Genomic DNA, 26,199 nt, shown 5'->3' on the forward strand with positions numbered 1-26,199 from the left:
TTATAGGCCAACTTTGCTTATGAGGCCTCCTACATAGGCATATGAGCATAGAGATACATATGGTGTGAATATGGTTGAGAGAGAGAGCTTCCATGTTTGAAAACTTACTCTTCTAGGGCTCTAGGCTTATGGTTTTATGGTGTTTGAATTTCTCCCGAGTCCCAAGGACGAGAGCCTTCTTACACCACATTGAGAGAGAAGGTTAACAGAGGCGTTACAAGGGGTGAGGTGTGTGGCGAAGCTTAAAAGGCAAGGGTGGACTCCCTCTACATCATTCCCACCATCCCCCCATCTGTAGCTCTCTCTCTCCTCTCTCTCTCTCTCTCGTTGGCATTCCTGTAGAGTCAAACGCAGCAGTGATCGAGAAGAGCTGCCCTTTTCTATCCTTCATCCCTCTCATTGCACGCCATTGCACCGCTGAGCTGCTCGATATCATTCGTAGAAACATGCCAAACGAGCCGAGGAGAATAGATGTATCAGTGATGCATGTATATACGCCTACGCGCGCGCGCACATATTCCTACACACCATCATCATGCCATGATGATCATGCTCCTCCGTCTGTCAAAGCTTCCAGCCAGGCCCAAACTCTTACGAGAAGGAGAACACCGAGGTGTCGAGGGCTCCAACGTCCACACTTTTGAGCGATAGTAGAAGGAGAAGATCAGAAATCAGAGAAAGCTCAAAGAAGAAGAAGAAAAAGGCGAGACGTATGTATAGTTAATGTGTGGCCTTTTTGTTGCCTCGTGTTTCTCAAAAGCCTCCTCTTTTTTGAGCTCCCCTGCCCCTTCTCCTTCCCCTGTTGCTGCTGCCTGCATAGATAGCTAGCTCTTTCCTTTTTCTGCCAGTTATACCGTTGTATGTAACCCCTTTCCTGTAAGTGGGTTTTCCTCCACCTCCCCAATTTTAACTGCTCACATACTTCCTTTTCGATTCTCTCATTCGCTTTCTTTCGAGTGAAGCGGAGCCCCTGTTTCTCCTTTGAACCCCCGCCCTCATAACCCCACCCTGTGTTCTCCACCCATATAAGGCCCTGTTTCCTTCCGTCTTCTACCTCACGCTACCCCTTGGTTTGTCTTCCATCCCAAGCAAAGGATGCCTCTTTCTTGCCAGAGAACAATCTGCCATTAGGTCTCAGTGGCTTCCCCCGCTCCTGCAATCTGATCACTCAAGAAGTCGGGTCCCAATCTTCCGACACAATCACAAACCCTTTCTTCCATGGTCTTTTCCTGACATTTGTTTCTGCAGAGGCTCTGCTGTTGTGCTGGTTCGTCAATGCCTTCACCGATCAATCTGCGGGCATTCCCCTTCTGCTGTTGGCGGTTGTCTGCTCATAAGCTTTCTGTGGACAAATGAGGGGCCGTTGGCTGGCAGAATCATGTAGAGGTAATCAGGTGCACGCGATTTCTCCTGCAGAGAAAGTGCCCCAGTCCTGGTTGCAGGTGGAAAGAGGGAAATGCAGAAAGGAGGTGCAAGAAGATGCAGAATGCATGCGCAGGTGAGTTTCTGTTTGTAATACTGACCATACAGTCAAGTTTTGTCCTTATGCCTCTGATTCACTTGTCCTTTGGCAGTTCTCTGGCTTCTAAATTAGCAGATCCAGCCATTGAACCTCACTTCAAGCCTATTGATTATGTGGATACACTTGCTCAAATTCATGAGGAGCTAGAGCATGCAGATGCAGAGGATAAAGCCAGCCTGTGTTTGCTGCAGGCCTTCGTTTTTAAAGGCCTGGGGGAAAACAAGCTTTTCCGCAGGAGCATAGGGGTAGCATTGAGCCTTGCAACTAGCCGCCATGAGAAGTTGGTGTATAAGGCATGGCTGCAACTGGAGAGAAAGGACGAGGAATTGACACAATGGTCTTCTTGTCCTAACACACCAACAAGAACTGGATTTGAAACAGATGAATTGACATCTGATGTATGCAGGGCATTGGATGATCATGCCAAGGTCGAGTTGTGCTCTTCAGTGGGTTCTTTGGATGAAATCATTACCTTTTCCATTGGGAATGAAGCAGTCATTTGTGGTCGGCAGAAAATGGCTGCCCTTTCAGTTCCGTTTGATGCCATGCTTAATGGCTGCTTTACAGAATCCAGAACACAACATATTGATTTCTCTCAGAATGGTATTTCAGTGGAGGCAATGCGTGCCGTGGATGAGTTTAGCAGGACAGGCAGATTACCTTGTCTTGAACCCAAAGAGTTCCTTGAGATACTGGCTTTTTCCAACAGGTATTGCTGTGAGAATATAAAGATTGCCTGCGACAACATACTGGCAACCTCGGTCCATTGTAGGCAGGATGCAGTCATGTTTATGGAATATGCACTGGAAGAAGATGCTCAAGCACTTGCTGCCTCCTGCCTGGAGGTTTTGTTCCAGGAACTTCCTGGCATCCTTCAGGACCCTCAAGTTGCAAGTTTACTAGGCAGACCTGATACCAGGGTGTTCATGACAAGGAGAAGAGCGTCATTTGCTCTTTACAGTCTATTGAGCCAAGTAGCAATAGAAGAAGACTTGAGGTCTGATCTCTGCCTCCTATTTCTTGAGAATATGAAGGAAAGTGCTTCTCCTGGCAGGCAGAAAGCTTTGGCACTGCACCAACTTGGCTGTGCTATGCTTGAAAGGAAGCAATTCTGTGATGCCTATCAACTTTTCGAAGCTGCAGCAGAAGAGGGACATGTGTACTCTTTGGCTGGTCTAGCTCGTGCTAAGTATGAGCTTGGGCACAAGCATGCAGCCCTAGAGACAATTAATTCATTAGTCTGCCATGAGAAATCTCCGGGTTGGTTGTTTGCCGAAAAATCTCTTTACTGCTCTGAGGAGGAAAAAATCACCAACCTGAACCTGGCAACTGAGCTGGATCCAACTCTAACATATCCCTACAAGTACAGAGCAGCAAAACACATGGATGAGCTGAACATTCCTGCAGCAATCATGGAGATAAACCGAATTCTTGGTTTCAAAGTTACCACAGATTGTCTTGAATTGCGAGTGTATTTTTGCCTTGCTGGGCAGGATTATGCAGGAGCTATTAGGGATGTTCGTGCCTTGCTTACTCTTAACCCAAAATACACTTTGTACTCTGGCCGTGTACGTGCTTCGAAGTTGCTTGACCTTCTTTCCCCCCATGTTGAGCAATGGAACACAGCGGACTGCTGGATGCAGTTGTATGATCGATGGTCCTCTGTGGATGACATTGGCTCGCTAGCTGTTGTCCATCAGATGCTGGAGTCAGATCCTGGAAAGGCTCTACTGTTTTTCCGACAATCATTACTACTTCTGCGGTACATTCTTTGCTCTGCAATATGAGAATTTTTACATTCTTCCTGAATGATGCTTTGAAGGATGCAAATTACTGATGTTTACTTTGTTTTTAGGCTAAACTGTCCAAAAGCGGCAATGAGGAGTCTCCAGCTTGCTAGGGAGAATGCTCCCACAGAATATGAACGCTTGGTGTATGAGGGTTGGATTCTTTATGACACAGGGCATCGCAAAGAGGCCATTCAAAAAGCGCATGCATCTATCAACATTCAACGATCCTTTGAGGCTTTCTTCTTGAAAGCTTACGCATTAGCAGATACAAGCCGGGACCTTGAATCCTCTACACAAGTGGTGGAGCTTCTTAAGGAAGCTCTAAAATGCCCTTCGGATGGTCTTCGGAAAGGCCAGGTATGAATATGAATAAGAACATCTTTAGACACTTTAAGAGCATACGGTTCAATATGCCTCATGGATTCTTGTGCTTAACTTAGGCTCTTAACAATTTGGGGAGCGTCTATGTGGATTGTGGCAAGTTGGATCTGGCTGCTGATTGCTACATGAGTGCCCTTGAGATTCGTCACACAAGGGCGCATCAAGGACTTGCCAGAGTCTTCTATTTGAAAAATGACAGAGCTGCTGCTTATGAAGAGATGACCAAACTCATTGAAAAAGCGAGGAATAATGCTTCTGCATATGAGAAGCGGTCTGAATATTGTGATCGTGATAAGACAATGGCGGACTTGAGCATGGTGACACAGTTGGATCCTCTTCGAACATATCCATATAGATATAGAGCTGCAGGCAAGCATATAGTTTGAATTAATCATTTTGCTAGTTTTGATGTTCCAGAAGGTTAACAGTTAGTATAGTTTTGATCTTATGTCAGCTTTGATTTTTCCAGCAAAAGTATATCATAGAAATTTTTTAGATGATGCTACGGTTATTGAAGTTTTCAATAGGTTTGTTTGGACAAAAGTGGCTCAAAGAAAATTATCATGCAGAGTTTCCTTTCAACAGTTTTTTGTCATGTTGAAATGTGATGATGATTTCAATATGAAGTTATTATTGGTGGAAATGGAAGGACACATTCTAGACTTAAACATATATGGACCATAATCAATACTACTTGATTGTGGGGTTATATAAATCACCGAGACCTAAAATCTAACTTGCAGTAAAAGAGACATGTTATCCTATGTCTTCTTATGTGTACATCTCTTGCTTTGCGAGCTTGAGTTTGAGTCAGACCAGGACTTTGGGGGTGCTCTCATTGTCTTAGCATGCCATTGTGTGTCAATCTTCTTCTGTTCATGCACATTAGGTGGAGATTAGAGTGTCTTCTCCATGTCATCCACCAGCTTCTTCTGACCGCAATTGATTTTAGTGAGTACATTTGCCACTTATGCTGGTGTATCAGCTGGATGCCTTCATCTCCAGCTTGTAGTAGGCCATTTCAGCTGGTCAGACATCTTTTTGGGTATTTTTGCAGCAGGTTGACCTGTTCCTTGGTCAATGCCTACATCAGGCTGGTCCCGACGATGCCTCTAGAACATTTCTCACCCATTATTCCAGCCATGATCCATCATCATTCTCACTCATCTTCCTCATTCAAATCTTTTGCCATTAGTCTGGTGCCCTCATTGATGTACCTCTGTAGCATGTAGGCCAGATTGTGTTTGGCCTTAGCCTTATATATCGATGTCATAAGATCAGTGTTCCTTTTGTTCTCATTGTGTTTCATCTTGCTTTCTCTTTTCTCTCCATTCCTTTATCTATTGTGCACCCTCATATGGTATCATAACCAAAGCAAGAGTCAGAGAAGCTTTTTACTGCACATTCTCAATAACCATCCTCAATCAGATGTTTTGCCATCATTCCGATGCCCTCATTAATGCATCTCCACAGTGTGAAGGGATTGATTGTGTGCACTTGTGCATTATGTTTTCAAATCAGCGTTTCCTCTGTTCTCATTGTGTTTCATCTTTGTTCTCTCTCTTTTCTCTGCGTTCCTTCTTCTAGTGCACTATCTCACATGTTATCAGTGCCCAACCAAGAGTTGGAAAGTGGCAAGCCCTTCTATTGCAGTGTTTGCAACCTGATTTGCTGCATGCAGATCTCTTGCAACCATCCTTACCAACGTCATTAAAATTCAGGTATTCTCCACTTTGTGCAGGTCATTTTCAGTTAAAGCAGGCAGCAGTCTCTAATATGCAGCTGTTTGCAGCCTCTAACCTGCAAAACACAGCCTGCAAACACCTTTCAGCTGTTATTTTTCATCTTCAGCAGGTCATTTTCTAGGCTTTCTTTGCATTCTTGTGGATGTTGAAGCCAAAATGTAGCATTGAGCAAAGTGCCATTTTCTCTAGGAGGCAGTCCCCATCAAAATGCAACATACTTTCTTGATTTTTTGTAGGTTTCTGAAGGATATGTCTGGCATTTTGGTATGATTGGCAAGATCGAATGGAGAGCATCCCCTATAGATGTTGTGAGGATTGCCAAAGTGATGATTTGAAGCTTAGACAATGTCTCTTGGGCAGTGTTGCTAGGTTGTCTTGCACAACCTTGTAGGTGGGTAGCTTGTGGACAATACCCAAAGAGGGTGTTGTCGCTGATTGGGTTAGTGTGTAGGTGTCGGAGGTCAGTACCCAAAATGTCTCTTGGGGATTGTTGCTAGGCTGTCTTGCACAACCTTGTAGGTGGGTAGCTTGTGGACAATACCCAAAGAGGGTGTTGTCGTTGATTGGGTTAGTGTGTAGGTGTCGGAGGTCAGTACCCAAAAGGTCCATCCAAGAGAAAATTAATATGACAACCCATGAGCAAGGTGGTAGATTCAAGGTGGTGCCCTCAATAGTCCTAATTGGAGCTTGGATAGTGCACTTCGAGCAATTTTGCTAGGTGCCTTGCACAACCTTGTATTTAGATAGCCCGTGGACAATCCTTGAAGAGGGTGTTGTGCTGTCAGTGATTTGGATAGCCTCTAGGTGTCGGAGGTCAGTACCTAAAAGAATTACAAAAGAGAGACTTAAAAATATGAGAGAAGGAAATAAAGATTGAAATGAAGACAGATAAAGAAAGAAATACATTGTGGTGAAGTGAAAATGAATGCTAAATACTTTGAAGATATGCTAGAGTTTGTACGTAGAAAACACAGAATGTATCAATATGAATGAAAGACAATAACTTTGACAATAATGCAATAAATGCAAAACACAAAAATGAAAAAATGCAAATACAAACAAAAACAGAGAAGAAATAGACTTTGAGGTGAATGAATCAATGTTGTTAATGGATGAGAGAAAGCATAGAATGCCCTACTAAGTGCTATGGAGCTTTTCCTTGGGTCTAGTCTTTCATCTCTTTGAAGTCACAGCACAACACGTCATGGAAGTGTGTCAAGGTCTCCCCCCAATAGGCAAGGAGCCAACTTCCTTTGGAATCAATCAAGTCTTTCACCTCCATAGTGTCGTGATGCGGCGTGGTTCTGGAACAAGCCTTAGACTCCCCCCCATGGGCAAGGAGTTCTCCCCTTGAAAAACGAGGCAAATTTAGGCCCATGCAAGCGGAGGAGGAAACTCATGCCTAGGATATTCAACCCCTTACCTCTCGCACCAACTAAAATGAGAGCCCGTCTACCTCTCTATTCACTCAAAGTGCTCACCAACCCACGTACTTAGCTATGTGCAATCCAATAGGAAGCCCAGGGCCATTGCAACCATGCCCAAGCGTGATAGGAGTGTTACCCTATAGTGGTGGGTTGTGGGGTAACACTCCTATCACGCTTGGGCATGGTCGTAGGGGCCCTGCATTGTTGCGGGGCATGGTGCGCTGTGGGGCAACACTCTTATCATGCTTGGGCATGATCATAGTGGCCTTGGGCTTCCCATGGGATTGCATGTAGCTAAGTGAGTGGATTGGTGAGCACTTTGAGTGAACACTGAGGGGGACGAGCTCTCACTTTAGTTGGGGCGAGAGGTAAGGGGGTGAATATCGCAGGCCGGGGTTTCCTCCGCTTACGTGAGCCTGGCTTTGCCTCATTTTTAAAGGGGAGAACTATTATGGATCCCCCTCGATCCCAGTCATGCGCGTCGCATTGTGGACCATCTCTACACGACATGTCAACTCAGCACGACACCAACACGCCAACTCAACATGGCATAACACGTCATGGCTCCCCCTTCGGGCTAGGAACCCAACTCGACGCGGTAATGCGACACGAAGGTCGACACGACACGGTATCGTGTCATGGCACAACACCGATGCATCACCATAGTCCACCTTAGCACCTCCCCCCAACATGTAGGGAGTTCACCATGTCACTGAACATTTTCTGGTGCTTATGCAAGGGTGCACCCTTGAAACCCTTCACTATGTGTCAACATCCCACTCACCTCTCACCCCACAAAATGTCTATTCATCCCCTCCACTCTCACTGTTGCACTCACCATCTCCACTCTAATAATTCGGGTGGAAGCCTCCAGCCACCTAACCATGCCTAGGTGAAACTGTTAGCATTTGAGTCATCCCATGGACAAGTTGTGTTAGGGTTTTTGCACAGTTAGGGTTTGATACAACAGACAGATTATAGAGCCACGTTAGAGGCAGATAGAGTACAGTGCCATGTCAGCCGCCAACCACTCAGCAGACTGCGCAGGTGCCATGTGGCAGTCTACAGTGCAGTGGGACAGTTTTTTTGGCATTATTTTATTGCAGTTGGTTGCATTAATGTAGCCGACCTGTTTATTTTATGCCTTTTATTTCTGCTTTATATAGCAGTCCTCCAGCACATTGTTGGCACATTATTCAGTGGTTTCAGATTCTGATCTCGAGATCTGTTGGCTAAGATAGACTGTACTCGGACTGACGGAGATCGAGCTCATCAAGTTGGAGACATACGCAGATATTTCCTCTGCCCCCTTGTGTATTTTTGCACTCTTATACAGCACACTACACCATAGATTTTTTGCGTTTACACTGTCTCCTTTGCTCTCTCTCTCTCTGTGTGTGTTCACTCACTCTCAGTCTTTGTCCTACGTTTCCGCATCACTGCACTCTGACATGATATCAGAGCGGTGAAGATGGACTGATTGAGGGCTGAACCTATCTGAACAGGAGATTTCACGCGACACAAGGCTGTGTTTCCAGGATTCGAGGGCGAGTGGGAGGGCGGTGGATCAAGGCTGAAGTGCGTGTGGGCGTGCGAGAAAGGAGTCTAATCTGTGAATTTGCTGCAGGTTATTGCTGTTCAAAGGGGAGGAAGGCTGCGTTTGAGGCCTTCCATTGCAGATTTTACATTTTTATCACTTCGGTGGGTGAAGAAGGCTTGGGGAGCGGAGGAATCGGTCCTAGAAGGTTGCGTTTTCACAATTAGAGGGAGCTACTTTTGCGTTTGTGCAGGTATTGCAGGTTAACATGTCTACAGAGATTGATTTGAAATTCCAGGCGATCATGGACAGGAAGGTGCTTGTCCTACTGGCTCTTCCAACGGATCAAAAGCTTGATGGTGACAATTACCGCATCTGGCGGGTGATGATGTTGGCCATTTTGGAGTCTTATGATTTAGTGGAACTGGTGATGGAGGAGATTAACAGGCCCTCGGTGAGGGATGAGTCCAAACTCTCTTTCAATGCTCGTGTGGAGTTGACCAAGGCCCAGTCTCATTGGGACAAACTGAATGCCAGGATTCGATCTTTTCTGTTTCTGTATTGCACCACAGCCGTGATAGCTCACATCAAGCACTTGATGGTGACTCGTGAGATATGGTTGGAGCTCGACCAGATGTACAATCGGATGATCCTGATAAAGAGGGTTTCTTTGGAGGTGCAGATACGGACTTTGTCTGTGAATAAGTCTTCTTCGCTTCGGGAACACATCAACAAGCTTCGGCAGCTTCAGATGCAGGTTCAAAATACGGAGAAGTCTATTTTCTCCGAAGACATGGCGATCACTTTACTATCCCAGTTGCCGCCTTGATTTGGTACTTTTTATTCCGCTCTTATTGCTTCAGGGCAGGAGTTGACTCTTCGGTGGAAAGAGTTGGTTCCTATGGTCTTGGACCAGGAGGAACAATTGAAGGGACAGAATGCTTCCAAATCGGAGGCATTGGTTGGCCAGGCCTATCAGAAGAAGGGAAAGGACAAAAAGAAAAAGGAGGAGGACAACAAATTTAAGAAGGACAAGGAGAAGGAATCGACTTGCCATATTTGTGGAAAGACCGGTCATTGGAAGAAGGATTGCCCCGACAAAGACAAGAAGGATACCAAGAAGAAGGACACGAAGGACTCTGGAGCGGTGGCTGCACCCTCATCAGCTGCTTTTCTACACTTAGCAGTCATTGAGGACTCTACACCGACAACTTTTGATGCTGCAATGACAACTCCTCAGGCTCGAGAGTGGATTGTGGACAGTAGTGCCTCATGGCACATGACTCCTGTTGGTGTTGCCCATTTGCGACCTTCGCGTGGGCAGATTCTCATTGGAGACAACTCTTTTGTTTCTATTGTTGTGCGGGGTGAGATGCAGCTTATTTCAGATGGACGTGGTGGTATCCACACCTTTGAGGTGTTGCATGTGCCCGGATTGGGGTATCATTTACTTTCGGTTCATAAGATTTGTGCTCTTGGCCTTTTGGTGGAATTTGACAGTGACACTATTTGAGTCCTTAATCGTGGATCGAGGAAGGTTCTCTTTGCAGGGTATGAGGAGAATGGAGTCTACAAATTGAAGTCTTCTTCAGCTCTTACTTCTCTTCTTCTTATTTCTCAGACACAGTCCAAGCTATGGCATGCTCGGTTTGGCCACTTGAACTACGAGTATCTTCGGAAGGAGTCGCAAGGGTCGTTTGTCCGAGGCTTGCCGAACATAGTGGTGAGCCATCAGCCATGTGTCTCCTACATTCGTGGGAATCTGAATCGGGATGCGATTCCCAACAAAGCTTCTAGGTGGTCTACTTCACCCATGGAGCTTGTATCTACAGATCTTTGTGGCCCAATGAGGACTGGGTCCCTGAAGGGGAGATTGTACTTCATGTTGATTGTAGATGACTACAGCAGGATGACTTGGGCCTATTGCTTGACTTTGAAGTCGGAGGCTTTCTCTCACTTCAAGGATTGGCTTCTCTTTGAGAAGAACTGTTCTGGCCGGCAACTGAAGACCTTGCGTTCAAACAAGGGAGGTGAATTTATGTCTAATGAGTTTGCTCCTTTTTGTATAGATAGGGGCATTCACTAGGAGTTTGCTAACACCAACATTTCCCAAGAGAATGGCATTTTGGAGTGAGAACCGAAGTGTGATCGAGACGGCATGCACCATGATGGAGCACCGACAGACACCTTAGTTTTTGTGGGCCGAGGCAGTGGCTACCGCAGTTCACATCCTTAATTGATCTCCCACTTCGGCCGTTGACAGGAGGATACCTTTTGAGGCTTACTTCGAGACTCAGCCATGTCTCTTATTTCAGGATCTTTGGGTGTGATGCTTATGTGCACATTCCGAAGACGCAGTGTGATAAGTTCAAGGGAGCTTCTTGACGACAAGTTTTTGTTGGCTATAGCTCACAATCCCAAGGTTATTGTTTGTTTGATCCCATTAAGCAAGATGTCTACACGAGCCGAGATGTGCGGTTCATGGAAGTACCGGCTACAGAGAGGGGTGAGGAGCACCCCGTCCTTGGAGATCCAAGGGAGAGTTGGGCTCTTGAGACAGTTTCTTTGGAGCCAGAGCCTCCTGATGGCGATTCTTCTTCAGATTCAGAGTCTTCTCTTCCATTGGCCACCCTCCAAGAGCTTCCGCCGGTGGATGTTCCTGAGTCTTCAATAGATGGAGAGCGATGGGGAGAGGTTCGTTCTCCTCGTTGGGGCCGTGACACCCTCCGAGATTTAGGGATCGAGGGGGTCCTTGAGGAGTGGGAACTACAGGATGGACCGTGGAGGTCATGGAGGAACCAGACACATTCTTCGGAGCTTGTCTGCTCCAATTATTGTTTACTGACTCGTGTTATGTAGGATCGAGAGCCCACTTCAGTGAAGGAGGCTACCAAGTACCTTAGTGATGGTTCTTTGGACAAGCACAAGGCTTGCCTTGTTGCTAAAGGTTTTACTTAGCGCCCAGGTATTGATTTCCATGATACTTTTGCACCCACTGCTCGTATGGCGACTATTCAAGTTGCTCTTGCCTTGGCTGGCCATAGGAGCTGGCCCGTTTATCAGTTGGATGTGAAGTCGGCCTTTCTTAATGGTGACTTGTAGGAAGAGATCTATGTTGAGCAGCCTTCTAGCTTTGGATCCTCATATGGGAAAGTTTACAGGTTGAAGAAGGCCTTGTATGGCCTCAAGCAGGCTCTGCGTGCATGGAACGAGAAGGTTGACTCGTTTCTTCAGTCGAAGTTGGGATATCGGCTCTCTAAGGCCGATCCATAGCTTTATGTGCACACTTCCAAGGTTGGTCGTGTGTTGTTTGTGTTATATGTTGATGATTTGATTTTGACAGGGGATCATGCACAGAAGGTCCGAGAGATCAATACAGCTTTACATCAGGCATTCGAGATGACGGATTTGGGGCTTCTTTATTTCTTCTTGGGTCATGAGATTTATCAGTCTCAGAGGGGGATTTTCATCTCTCAGCAGAGGTACATTCAGAAGCTCTTGGTGACTTTTGAGATGGAGACTTGTCGGCCCATTACTACTATGGATCTGAATTGGAAGGCCACTTCATACTCAGATTCTCCCGTGATGGATGCTTCCTGCTACCGTCAGTTGATTGGATCCTTGATTTGGCTTCTCGATACTCGTGTTGATCTTTGTTTTGCTGTGGGTCTTTTGGCAGGGATCATGACGGGACCCAAACAAGTGCATTGGCAGGCTGCCTTGAGGATTCTTCGGTATTTGAGGGGGAGGTCTATCATGGGGATGTGAAATTTTGAGATGCTTTAATCTTGCTAGTAACATTTGATTAAGTTATTAATCAAATGTGCAAGGTTGTTTAGTACATGTGATGCACATGACAGTTATTTCATGGGAACGGACCAAGGACCCCGAGAATGCAGGGGGTGTTAAAGGCAAAAGTTGTGTTAAGTTATGCCAATTGGGTTTTGGTGGTCAGTTGGTGCCATGTTGGACCCTAGGACAATTGTTTGGCCATTAAGTGTCAGTGGTGACACTAGGGACTAGCATTAATTAATTAATTAATGCTAGTCTAAGGGTCAACAAAGGTTGGGAACCACTCCAAGTTGCAAATGGCCTAGCCAATTTCATTATAGATGGGCATGTTTAATTTTGGGCAGGGTCAAAAGGGCTGAAATTATTTTTCAAAATTAATTAATTTTGAAAAATTAATTTAATGACTGAAAATGCATTAGGAAGGCTGCCGCTTGGCAAAATTTTTCCATGCAACTAGGAGAAGGTTGTTGGAGGGTGGTGGAAGTTGAATGGCAGCCATTCTGAGCTTGGTGGAGGAAGAGGAGGTGATCAGATTTGGCTTTGAGAGGCGACGACGACTGATCGCACGCCGCGATAGAAGAGGGGGTAGCAAGTTTTCTCTTCCGCCTCAAGAGAGGCGGTGTTAGCAGAGGAGGGCTCGCCAGCTTAGCTGAGTTGGTGTTTTACCCCCCTTTTGAAGCTGTTGGTGCCATCAGATTTGTCATCAGAGCTACGAATCAAAAGATACATTTCAGCTGATTTTCTCTCTCTCTACACCATTCTCTCATCTTCTCTAGTCTATGCTCAAGCGTTCTTAGTAATTTTCAGCCATTGGTAGCAGAGTACAGCCAAATTTGGTGGACAACAGAGAGTTTACTGTTGTAAACCCTAAATCACAGCAGTAATTAGTGTTAGCAGCCACCTTGGACCTGTGCCATCAGCCAAAGGCATTGTACACTGAAATCAGCACTGGAAATTCGTGGAATTGTGAGGATTTCAGATGCCAGCCCATCTATTGTGAATTTGGGGCGGCATTTGACCAGTTGGGGTTCCATTAGAGTAAGTCCTGGGTGAAAATCAAGGGGGAGTTTACCCGAATGCTTTCCTGATTATTGGAACAGCAAGAGGCTTTTGAATCAGCCAAGGAGAACGTGAAATCTTGGCTTGTAATTTATCCATTAGCAATTGAAATCAAAGAAATACCGAAAGGGGCGCCAATTTTGGGGCCAACAGGGTGTCCACTGTCCTAGTTTATGAAGGTAAAGTGAGCATTTCAGTTTGTTCATTTGTTGATTGCTGTAATTAAGTGCTTAATCAGGTTAAACCACCCTATCCGAGAAGGAAGGCTGGTTTCAACTTGACTTAGGGATTTTTTATCTTGCAGGTATAGATGCTTCAGATCTGGTTCTTGCCGGTTGGAGTGACTTGGATTGGGCTGGGGATGTGGACCACTGATGGTCTACTACAGGCTACAGTTTTATCTTGGGTACAGGTGTTATCTCTTGGAGTAGCAAGAAGCAGCCCACGGTATCGCTTTCTTCTACTGAGGCGGAGTATCGGGCTGCGTCTTCCACCACGTGTGAGGTTGTGTGGCTTCGGAGATTGTTGGAGGAGCTTGGCTGCCCCCAGACTCGTCCTACTCTTCTGCGGTGCGACAATGAGAGTTCCATTGCCTTGGTACGGAATCCAGTATTCCATGTCCGGACAAAGCACATTGAGATCCGATATCACTTCATTTGGGAGAAGCTTCTGGATGGGACCATTGATGGAGGATAATCTTGCAGATTTGTTTACGAAGGCGCTTCCCTAGGCTCTTCTTCGGCAGCATTCTAGATCCCTCAGTCTGATGCCTCGTCCAGGATTTGAGAAGGGGTGTTAGCATTTGAGTCATCCCTTGGACAGGCTGTATTAGGGTTTCTGCATAGTTAGGGTTTGGTACAACAGACAGATTATAGAGCCATGTCAGCAGCAAACAGAGTACAGTGCCATGTCAGCAGCCAGCCATGTCAGCAGACTGTGCAAGTGCCACGTGGCAACCTGTAGTGCAGTCAGACAGTTTTTTTGTCATTATTTTATTGCAATTGACTGCGTTTAATGTAGCTGACCTGTTTATTTTATGCCTTTTATTTTTGCTTTATATAGCAGTCCTCCAGCACATTGTTGGCACATTATTCAGTGATTTCAGATTCTGATCTTGAGATTTGTTGGCTGAGACAGACTGTGCTCAGGCTGATAGAGATCGAGGTCATTAAGTCGGAGACATACGCAGATATTTCCTCTGCCCCCTTGTGTATTTCTGCACTCTTATACAGCATACTACACCGCAGATTTTCTGTGTTTACACTATCTCCTTTTCTCTCTCTCTCTTCTCTCTGTGTTCACTCTCTCTCAGTCTTTGTCCTACGCTTCTACACTGCCACACTCTGATAGAAACACACCATGGCCCCATGCCGTGATGCACTTTGGAGAGCTAGGCCTCGAGAGGAAGGTATCTCCACTATCTATATCCACTTTGTTCTCACGCAAGCGGAGGAGTTAACCTTGGACCGTGATATTCACCCCCTTACCTCTCACCCCAACTAAAATTTTAAATGAGAGCCTCTCCCCCTCTGTGTTCACTCAAAGCGCTCACCAATCCACTTAGGTAGCTACGTGCAATCCGACGGGAAGCCTAGGGCCACTCTGCGACCATGCCCAAGCGTGATAGGAGTGTTACCCTACAGTGGTGGGTTGTGGGGTAATACTCCTATCATGCTTGGGCATGGTCGTAGTGGCTCTGCATTGCTGCGGGGTAACACTCATATCACGCTTGGGCATGGTGTGCTGTGGGGTAACATTCATATCATACTTGGGCATGGCCATAGTGGCCTTAGGCTTTCTGTGAGTTTGTACGTAGCTAAGTAAGTGGGTTGGTGAGTGCTTTGAGTGAACAGAGAGAGGGACGGGCTCTCATTTTAGTTGGGGTGAGAGGTAAGGGGGTGAATATCTTGGGTTGGGGTTTCCTTTGCCGCTTGCGTGAGCCCGACTTTGCCTCATTTTTCAAGGGGAGAACTCCTTGAGGCTTGGCCATTCGGGAGAGTTTAAGGCTTGTTCTAGAACTGCACCCAAAGGAAGTTGGCTCCTTTCTTGTTGGGGGGAGACCTTGACATGGTTCCATTGTGCATTGTGCTGCGGCTTCAAAGGGGTAAAAGACTAGTTCCAAGGGGAAGGTTCATAACACTAGGACTAGGGGAAGCTCCATAACACTAGGTAGTTGTCTAGTAGTTGGTGGCTCTTGTGGGAGTGGGTTGAGGGAGGTGTTGATGTGTGTTGTCCACTAGAGATGGAGCTCGACTCGAGTGTAGTAACCACCAATTGGAGCAGAGGTTGATGAAGAAAAGTTTTCAAAAAAATGACCTGTTATAGAGGCAAACACAAATTAGGCCAATGCTGGAAATGGAAGGGCAGTAGGTTGGAAACCAAAACGTAACAATCTTTGGGGCTAGAAGTAGTAAACTTAGCAATGTAATTGCTGCTTGAAGACGATGACGATGGTTAAATATGCAGTGAAAGAGGGCTTATGGTTGAAATGTGCAAGACAAGGATAGGTTGAATGGTGGGCAGCCTGTCTATTTATAGATGTAGAGGGGTTCTTTGAAATGGGGTTTTGCTAATGGGACAAAGAAGCTCTCCAAGACTATGCATTGTTTATTGGATCTTTTGGTAATTACATGTTTTGGGGTTGTTTTAAAGAGTTGACCAATTTATAATGCATTTTGAGGTCAACAAATACGAGATGGACATAAGGAAAATGCAGCTAGTAATGCTTGGAATATACGAGAAAATGTATCTTGGTATGGCTAGTGGGATGCAAATTTCCTTGCACAAATCACATTGCAATGGTCCAAAGTATGCAAACATGTATTGTAATACAGTTGGTGCTCCTAGCATGCCAAGTATATATAGGGACTAGTCAATTGGATGCGATGTTGTTGGCTAGATAAGTTGGAATCATGGCAATGTTAAAGTATTAAGTATCTCCAGGTTTGAGAGCAAAAATGCCTAGAACCTAGTGAAGGTTTTGGGACATGAAGAGTTTCTATATACTTCTTGGTGGAGTTTTAGTATTGTTTCACCTATGATAGATGCAAATGGACAGAGAGGGGTGACTTGGTAAATCATCATTAGTGATGCAATTTACCTCGATGTATTTTAGTTGGAGCCAACTTAGGATTTGGCTCATTTAGGTTTGGTAGAGTATAGAAGGTCCAGATTATTGCTTGATACTCAAGGGGTAGATTGCATCTTCACTTCTCCAGTGATGGAGAGCCGAGTTATTTAGTGGATCTTGGATGTACTTGGCTTGCTTTGAGGTTATTGCATGCAAACAATATTTTTGCCATTGGGATCACTATTCAGTGTACTAGTCACTATGAATTGGTATGGAGATGTGTATGGTTTGCTCCTACGTTGTAAAACCATGCATTTGCAAGGTCATTGATTTGTATGGAATGTACAGTGGGATGTGTACATTTACAAGGCATGTGTGTGATACATAGATGGCATGCAAAGTACATTTGCAAGTGATGCAAGAGAAGTACGAATGCATAAGTTACATGTAGTTTGCAGCTGATGTATGCTTTACACGAGTATCGTGTGATAAATCATTGCCATGAGGCTTTGGTTATGCTCAATTTACATATTGCTTTACCTTGATGGTTAGAACCATGTTGGATTTTGGCATGTGGATGCATCCCTAATGTTTTTGATAGTGATTATGATTCATCTGTGTGAATCGTAATTAGGATTGGGATTTTTGACATGTAGAGGGCATGAGCATGGCTCAGCAATAGATGCACATGTTGTCTGACTATGATGCTAGCATGTACTTCTAGTAGTGGCAATAGATGCTTTTGACAAATTGTAGTACAATTGATGAAATCCTCAAGGGGGTTGGCTTGTCACACGGACATGAAATTTTGATGCTTTGCTTAGAATTTAATCAAGTGTTAATCAAATATGCAAATGCAAGATACATATGTGATATGTAAGCCAATGATTTCACAATGATATGCCAAGGATCCTAAGATGTTAGTGGGGCATCAAAGGCAAAAGTTGTAATAAGATACATTAGTCAAGGACTAGGTGGTGCCCATTGCCTAGTGACAGATTTTGGCCTAGAATATTTTATTAGTCATTAATGTTAGCAATGACATTGGGAACTAGGCATTACTTAATTAATTAATGCTAGTTCAAGGGCTAATAAATGCTCAAGATTGCTTGGATGACAAATAGGTCTAGCCAATTTGATTATTGGGTGGTACAATTATTTTTCATAGCAATAATTAATAATTAAATTAATTTTCAGAATTAATATTATACAAACTAATTTAATTGGTTTGAAAAATGCATTTAGAAGGCTGCCACTTGGCAAAATTTGCCCATGCAAGTAAGGGGAAAGGTATTAGAGGTTGGTGGAGCTCATTCCAACATTGTGGAGGCTGGGGCAGGAGAAGAGAGAGCTGTTGCAGCAAATTTTCAGCCATTGGTGATCAACCTAGCCATTGGAGACTATTAGAGAGTTGCTACTAGCTGATTAGGAGGCGGAGACAAGTGAACTCTTGTAGATTGTCTATAGGTAGGTGACAAGAAGTTTAGGGCCCATAGGGGTGACTACATGTGGGGCTCTTCTTGGTGGTGGGCTGTAGTCAATCAGCCATTCACAGCAAGGCAACATTAAACTTCCGCCAATTTTGGTGATGAAACTTTGAAATCTCTCCCCCTATAGCTTCTTGTCTACTATTTAGGTAATTCACGACTTCCTCTCTATTCTCTTAGATAATTCACAACTTCCCTTGAGATCTCAGCCAAATTTAGTTCTAGGAGGGTGCAATTGAAGAATTTTTGATGCTAAACCGTAAATTATAGGAGACATTAGGGTTTTCCAGCCACCCTCGGAAGAGTGCTCTGAATTTAGGCCATATACTTGAAATTTAGTAGCTAAAATTTGGGAATTTCAGAGAATTTCAAGAGGCCAATGAGCCAACATTAAGTTTGGGGCAGAATTTGTCATCCAAGAGAAAAATTGAAGGCCAATCCTCAAGCAAACCAAGGGGAAAATTGGTTTGACAGCGAGCTGTATTGAAGATTGAAGGAGATCAAGCTGGATCTTCAACAACCTTCAACAACACAAGTTAAAGAAATATTGCAAGGGGTGCAATGCAGTAGAATTCAAAGGCGGAGAGTGACTCAAAGAAAGAGAAGAATGAATGAATAGTGAATGTTGTCAACACCATTTCCCTTTCCCTAAAAGGACAGTTGGTTTCACTACGACAAAATATACAGTAATAAACAACGGAACTCGAAGGTGGAGAGTGACTCAAAGAAAGACAAGAATGAATGAATGTTGAATGCTGTAAACATACTATGCAAGAGTGAATACACAACCTTGAATGTTTGTGTCTCAAAAAGACCAGGGCAAAGTTGAATTGAAGAGTGTGTCATACTCTAAAGGAATTCTGAATCATAGCAGGCAGCCCCTTATGCTATCAGCTGTTGCAAATGCAGATGAGAAGTGAGAGACTATTTGGATCAGGCTGATGGGATGCAGTGGCAGCACGGTGGCCTGCATAGGAGCAAAAATGGAAGGGAATTGGACGGCAGGTAGAAGATGACTAGAATGGTACAGACGGCTGCTGGAAACAGTATACCCAGCCTTGTGCTGCCCTTGTGGCTGTTGGCAAGTGCTGCAATCTCTGTGTAGATAGGCTGGAGAAGTGCTGTCTGTAGCAAACACAGCTGTGTAGAGGTTGTGGAGATGATAGTGTTTGCTGTAAACTGTGTGGATAGGCTGGAGAAGAGTTGCCTGCAGCAAATGCAACAGTTAGGGCAGGGTAAACAGGTTGCTTGGAGCTGATCACAAAAACCTGCACCATGAATTGAGGTATCCATTAATGGAGGGGTGTAGATAGCAGTGGAAGAACGGTGCCAATTGATAAAGAGTTTGCAAAAACAAGGATAAGATTAAATGGCTGGGCAGTCTTCTATTTATAGATGTGGATTCTCCTAAAGTTTGGGTGTTTGCTGATGGAACATAGATACTTTGGTAATTTTTCATTTAGTTTGGTGATTTTTGAGTTTTGAGGCTGTTTACAGAGCTAATTTAAGGTTTTAAGTTTGTAATGCACCTTTTGAGCTTAGCACCTTTTCCACAATATGGGCACTTCGTCTTTCCTTCAAACTTCTCATCCTTCTCCTCTTGCTCGTGCTCATTCTTAGCTAGACACAAGGAGACTATCACTTAAGGAGTCGGATCGAATATTCGAGAGGAGACACCAAGCTAGGAAGTAAGAAGAATGATACAATCAACATCATATTGTGGAGATAGAAGGTGTGTTGAAAGAGTTTGGGGAATCATTAACAGAAAGCATTCATATTTTCTTCTTGAGAGTGATGTGATGGACATAAGTTTTGGACTTGTACACTTTGTTCTTGTAGGCTGATTAGATTACCGATCTTTGTTGGATTGGGGCTGCGATCCTTCTTCATGTTGATCTTTCGATTGTGACAGCCTTTGTGATCTGTTTGACGAGAGTGTTGGTCTTGAGAGCTTTGTTGGTCCTCATTGGAATCATCAACCCAAATGAATTGGTAATCCATCTATCCTTTGAAGAATGTGCTGTGTTTTGATGTTGGGCTGCTTGGATAAAGGAGAGTTCAGCTAACTGCTGCATTTCGAAAAAAACAGCTTGTACATTCTCCCCATCGTCAAAAGATACACAAAGACTGCAAGAAAAAAACTGGTGTTTTCATGTCACCTGGATGGGAACAATTGTTTTGAGCAAATTGGGCCATTGATAGATGGCTGGAAAATGCAAAGATGTGCAAAATTAGAGCAAGAAAAGTGTGTTCTCGTCTTTATAGATGCTTGCAGTTACTCTCCTTTGGTGTGATACCATGTGAGTGTGCGCATCAAAAGAGAAACACGAACATGGGGAGAAAAGGAAAGGGAGAGACTGAAATGACTGAAGAGAGAGGAAGGAATAGACGACACCAATCTGAAAATGAAAGCTGAATACAAGATAGACTTATCTCTCCCTGATCACAACCCAACCCAATGCATCAGTGAGGGCATCTGATCAGGTTGATGAGAGAGAGAGAGAGAGAGAGAGAGAGAGAGAGAGAGAGAGAGAGAGAGAGAGAGAGAGAGAGAGAGAGAGAGAGAGAGAGAATGTGTGTTGGAAGTCACAGGCTTGGCCTTTCCATGTTCGCCTCAAAGTGGCTCAGACAATTATGTTGCCAATGCTCACATATTTCTTGCCATTGCTGCCTTGGACTACTACTACATTGAATGCTCTTACTCAGTGCATTCGTTTCATGTTATGGAAGAAGGACTCCTTACATGCAGGTATTTCATGGATCTCTTGGTCGCATGCATATACCCCCAAACGCATGGGTGGTGGGGCTATTTTGGATGTCGAAACTCATTTGCTGGCACTCCGTTGGTCTCTTTTTCGTGCCATGTGCTTGGATCATCACCCGTGGGTCTTGGTAGCCCGTTATTTTCTTGAGAATCACGGGCTTGTGCATGGTAATACTCAAATTCGGAGCTCCTGGTGGCATGTTCTTAATGCAGACTCCCGGTTTTCCAATCCTTCATCATCCCTGCTTGCTCACTTGGTATGTTCCTAGAAATTGGTTCTCCAGAAGGCTCAATGGCATCTAGCGGAGGACCGCTTGGCTAGTAACTCTTTTCAACGGGAACTGTTGGCAGCCTCGCGATTACTTTCTTGGAAAGACAAACATGAGCTCAGACCAAAATTTAACCGTATGGCATGTTTGGGCTTGACTTCAGTTGCAGATGCCACCCTTGCTAGTCGCAATGTGTTGATATTGTTTCGTACAGCCAGAAGGCTTTTCAAGATCCCTTGTAGATACCACGATTTATGGGGACAGCTTTTGATGGTGCTCCAGAGCAGACAACCCTTTCTTGCCCTTGCTTTGGATCGTCCCTGGCAAGATTGGGACCTTGCAAGCCGCTTGAATTTGGAAAAGGCCTCAGCTAACCAGGTGTATCATCCTCTGATTAAAGATCATCAATGGCTGGTTACTAAAGCTAATACTGTATGGGGATTACGTAAATCTCAGTCATGGTGGAAGGTAACTGTGATGGAGGGCTGGTTGAACAAGACACCTTTCAAATGCAAGGTTTTTCTTTGGAGGGTGATGATCGGTGGTCTTCCTCTTGCTTCAGCCCTTTCCAAGCGTCGAATCTCCAACGGCAATTATTTCTTTTGCACCACCAGTGTGGAATCGGCCCGTCATCGATTTATTTCTTGCCCTCTTGCTAAGAAAATCTGGTCACTCTTGTCGGCAGTTTGGCGAGCAGTGGTTGGTTTCTTGTTAAGCCCTTTTGCCTGGGTTTTTGCGCGGCCCAAATACCCCACACCGGATTCAGCCTATAATGTTCAGGGACATATTGCTAGGATTAAAGGCCTTTTGCATTGGCAGATAGATCTCATTTGGCACTCTGACTTACTCCCTCGGGAGGACTTACTTCCCTGGCATATGGCAATTTCCATTGCGTCTTTGCCATGACTTTTTGTAACTCTTTTGTCGTTTAGTACTTTAGAGAGAGAAAGAGATTTTACACACGATGGCTTAGAGCCATCGTGTATCTTGTAATCATGTAAACTTGTACTTTTTTTTCGTAATTAATACAATTACCTTTTACGAAAAAGAGAGAGAGAGAGAGAGAGAGAGAGAGAGAGAGAGAGAGAGAGCGGCAGCAGCAGACTGAAGGGGAGAAAAGGGAAGGGAGAGACTGAAATGACTGAAGAGAGAGGAAAGAATAGACGGCACCAATCTGAAAATGAATGCTGAATACAAGATAGACTTATCACTCCCTGACCACAGCCCAACCCAATGCATTAGCAAGGGCATCTGATTACTATCTGGCAGTGTGAACACACACAAACACATTGAAAACTGAAATGCAAGGCTGGAAATTCAAATGTGTGGACTGTCAATGTCCCAGTCAGACTAGGACGGATCTCACAATCAGGAGATGATCAGCATGAAATGCACAGGATGCTAACAAGCTCATCAAATAAAAGTGTGTGCGGTTATTTTTCTTTACTTTCCAAGAAATCCAGTCCATTCAAAGAACTGCTGGGTTCCTTGTTCAACAAGCAATCCAAGATTTAAAATATGTATAAATAAATATGTCAATGTTCAAACATGGGTGGTGATAGATGGCTCATTGTGAAGTTCGGAAGCCATTTGTGTAAAGGCTTGCATCAAGTTAAATGTATTTGCATTTGCGAGTCTGGTGCACAATGTGATTACTATGATATAGAATTGTAGAGCAAGATATCTTTAGAGAGCCTCGCACTAGCTCAGTGCAGATTTATCCTTTGGAATCCAGGTCAAGGGAAAATTACAATAAATGTAAACCTTATGGCTGCATTGGGTAAGCTTGATGTTGCTATTACATTGTCCAGTAGGATTATGTATAGTTGTAGTGCTCTCAAATATTTATCATGTAATCTATTTGCTTGAGAATCTCACCTACTTATGGAGCAGGGTGGCATGCAGGGTTTGCAGATGGGCAGGTATGTTGAAATATGATTTTCCAAAGAGTTTCATCAGGATCTACAGGTGTAAGTGGCTGGTTTCTTGATTACTTCTCGCAAATCCAATATTTCTGCCCTTGCAGGGATTGTATTGGCATAGTTCTGTTGTCTAGGACAAGCGATAGCAGCCTTGGGGGATTGTGTGCCCCTTAAACTATAATGCGTTTGTCAAGGACACAACAAATTGGGAGGAATTTGGGCTGAGATCTGGCTGGCTGTGAAAAAGAGAATGCTGCAGTGTAGTCCACCATTATAGAAAATACTATATTTTCTCTGCATGAATGAGCAAAGAAAGAGCTTGATGACTTGGATAGTGATTGCCACTTTGCTGGTGAGCATATATGCTCTAGAGCAGCACTGGACAATAGGCTTGAGATTCCTCAAGAGCACTGACAGGCAGTTTTGCTAGTGATACGCCCTGCTTGTTAAAACAAGCTTTTTGTTGCCAGTGTAAAATAATTTCTTGAGAGGTTCTGTTTGGCTGTATGGAGAGTATCCCTTACTGTCCATACACTGGTCAAACACATGTCAGCAGACTGCTGGTCTTATGGATGCAATGTTCTGCTTGAATATAGCAGTCATTGTTGGGAGGGAGAGTTCACTAGGTTCAGGAAGGATAGGCCATAATGATGCTTTCCAAACCAAGCTCTGCATCAAATTGATCTATTGCACTTCTGATACCACATGATACAAGCAATGGTCAAGCATAGCAAGACATCTCAAACGAGCTGAACCCTACTTGTTGTTCCAATTCCCTTACACAAAAGACGGCTGTCAATTTAATAAATCATTCTCACTTCACCCTTGATATTTAGAAAAGCAAACCGCCACATAACCAAAATGCTTGCTTGGCTGTTTCTTGCATTAGTTTCTTGTCCTTCCTTTAATGAGAGATTTCACTTCATTCGTGGGGTTGCTGTGACGTAGTTTTGTGTCTCTTTTAGTATCAGCTGGTTGCTTGTCATGCAGTTCATTGTACACCATAACCATGAGGGAGGAAGGAGGGAGGCAGGGAAGCTAGTGCAATAGCCACTATGTCAATAGTCAATTATTTAAAGGAAGAGAGATTTTAATTTACTGATATCTTATTGGGGAATTGCAGTTTTAATGGACAGCCACAGAGAAAAGGAAGCAATTGCAGAGCTCTCGAAAGCCATAGTATTTAAAGCAGATTTACACTTGCTTCACCTAAGGGCAGCTTTTCACGAGTGCATAAGAGATGTAAAGAATGCATTACGAGATTGTCGAGCAGCCCTGTCAGTTGATCCCAGCCATGCAGAATCTTTGGATCTTCATCTTCGTGTGAACAGCAGAGAGCCGTAATGGGCGGCTTTGTATTTTCTGAAGGCTTGCTTTTTTCTCTGCGGTGGAGGGGGGAACAAATTATAGTCCCTAGTCAATCGTTATGTCCTTCTCTAAGGACAGCCACCATGGTACCATCATGTGTAAGCAAACTGGGAAGTTTTGGTACCCTGTTGTAATTCTAACTAACAATTTGGGGCAAACGCGTCTGCCCCTTTAGGTAATGCCAAAAGGTTTGCAATTGTAATACAGGAAGAGTATGTTGCAAAGACAGGAGTTGTCTCGATTTTGAACAGTGCATATTTTGGCACTGTTAGCAGCATTTATCTTTGATCTCAACGTCTAAGATTTGCAATGTGAAATAGTTGCAGCCCAAACCACCATTGTCTGTAAGTAATTGTGCTCCTTGTTCTCATTCTTTTGAACTGTAAGTGGGCAAGTGGAATCGAGTTATTGTTCAAGTGGCCCTCCATAATGCGCAAGGGTTATCTTCATGTAATTTATTGTTGTGGCATCAAGATTTTAAAATTCCACATCGCTCGTTGAATATGTGGGTGCCTCCGTATAGTTTGTTGTAAGATTCTACACCGCTTGTCGTGAATTCCCTACAAAGTTCTGCTTACCATTACGTGTGCTTCTGCCCACAACTGTCTAACTATAACTTTCATGTTTTTTGCACATGAAAGTAAGACGAGTGCTTGAAAGTCTGCTTGTGATCAACAATTTTCTTCTTTGAGAAGAAAGTTCTTCAAACAATCGTGCCAGGATGCTGATTTGCAGGAGGATATCAGCTCTAAATCCTTCACCTTTCGATAGATATCATCTATCGAACTCTAATAGAATTGGCATCCATCAAAATTGAGATATCCAACTCTAATAGAATTGGCAGCCATCAAAATTGCTTATGCAGATCTCCATCATTGTGATTTCTTCACACCAAGTGCCATTATGTTGAATTTCACAATCCCTTGTTAAGTGCTTTGAAACCGCTAACTTTTCCATTCGGAATGGAAAGATCTTATGCAGACATATGAATAAGAAAGAATAGTTGGCTCAGTTCTTGCTTCCTTGTATCATATTGAATAATACATATACCCTTTACACACACACACACACACACACACACACACACACACACACACACAAAGCGATTGATTGGTTTGAGTGGAGCGAGCTTACATGTCTTCATGTTTCTCCTCTTTTGTAATACATACTTCGCCGCAGGGTCTTCTTGGAGGAACCCCAATGGCTAATCTAGTTTGTTACAAGAATAAGCCTTACGTTGGGGTAGGCTATTCATGTGGATGTCTTTTGGAATTGTGTAACACAAGGACGTCCTTTGAAACCACGTACCACGACTCCCCTCTAGTCCCACATGGTGTCTCATGTGTAAGCTGTGTTCTTTTCTTTTCTTTGAAATTCTCTAAAATCTTGTCTTCTCTTGCATCCTCATGTATTGCATCATTATTAGTATTTGTGTTCATGTGACATATATAGTGTTAAGTTGGAAAATAAAGTATTGCAATTTAAAACCATTTTTGTATCTTATTGTTACCATGCCATCTTGTTTATTAAGATTGAGCTATATCTTTTTTGCTAGGATTGAGCTACATCTAAGTTTTTATGAATGGCTATCCTCATAAATGGTTGTTTGTGTTTTAGCTCTAATTTGTTCATTTATGGATTGTATGGTGATGTGAAAGTTTATTTCACTCATAAAAATTTACATATAATTTTGATTAACTTTTGATTTGAAAATTTGTCATTGATTCGATAGTATAGATTTGATTGTATAGTTGTCGGGTGAGAGTGTCTACTAATTATGACATGTTCTAATAAAGATTTTGCTATTGAGTTTGTTGCACATTGGTAAATGCTTTATATTCACACCATCATGTTAGATGTTCTATTAGCACTATAATATGTGGTTATCTCTTGGAGCTATGAAAGGTTCTTAGTTTGCTTCAAAATGACACAATTTTGGCCATTAATATTTCTTCCTTATAAAATCTAAACAACTGTGGAATCCTAAGTGTCCACATAGAGGAATCACATAATATTTATAAGCGTAAATTGTTGCTTGCATATCAAACTTTGTTATGTCTAGCTTT

At 43.8% G+C, this 26,199-nt stretch overlaps 1 protein-coding gene across 1 annotated transcript; it reads left to right on the plus strand.

Annotated features, from left to right (window-relative positions):
• The first annotated feature begins 164 nt into the window (after positions 1-164).
• On the plus strand, positions 165-24,575 carry LOC148019153 (ETO1-like protein 1). The gene is made up of 5 exons (XM_087660676.1): positions 165-1,498; positions 1,575-3,284; positions 3,378-3,669; positions 3,753-4,062; positions 23,889-24,575. The coding sequence occupies exons 1-5, from the start codon at positions 1,353-1,355 to the stop codon at positions 24,107-24,109; spliced, it is 2,679 nt and encodes an 892-aa protein (XP_087516802.1). The 5' UTR covers positions 165-1,352; the 3' UTR covers positions 24,110-24,575.
• The last annotated feature ends 1,624 nt before the right edge of the window (positions 24,576-26,199 follow it).

The sequence above is a fragment of the Lygodium microphyllum genome, chromosome 20, assembly GCF_053477565.2.
Source record: "Lygodium microphyllum isolate KBCC chromosome 20, Lygodium_microphyllum_v1.1.10, whole genome shotgun sequence".
Taxonomy (NCBI): domain Eukaryota; kingdom Viridiplantae; phylum Streptophyta; class Polypodiopsida; order Schizaeales; family Lygodiaceae; genus Lygodium; species Lygodium microphyllum.

Bases quoted from the DNA above. Each gene is read 5' to 3' on its own strand.
- LOC148019153 (XM_087660676.1), top strand. From the start codon at position 1,353: ATGAGGGGCCGTTGGCTGGCAGAATCATGTAGAGGTAATCAGGTGCAC. The intron at 1,499-1,574 runs GTGAGTTTCTGT...GTCCTTTGGCAG, and splicing joins GATGCAGAATGCATGCGCAG to TTCTCTGGCTTCTAAATTAG. The intron at 3,670-3,752 runs GTATGAATATGA...TGCTTAACTTAG, and splicing joins ATGGTCTTCGGAAAGGCCAG to GCTCTTAACAATTTGGGGAG.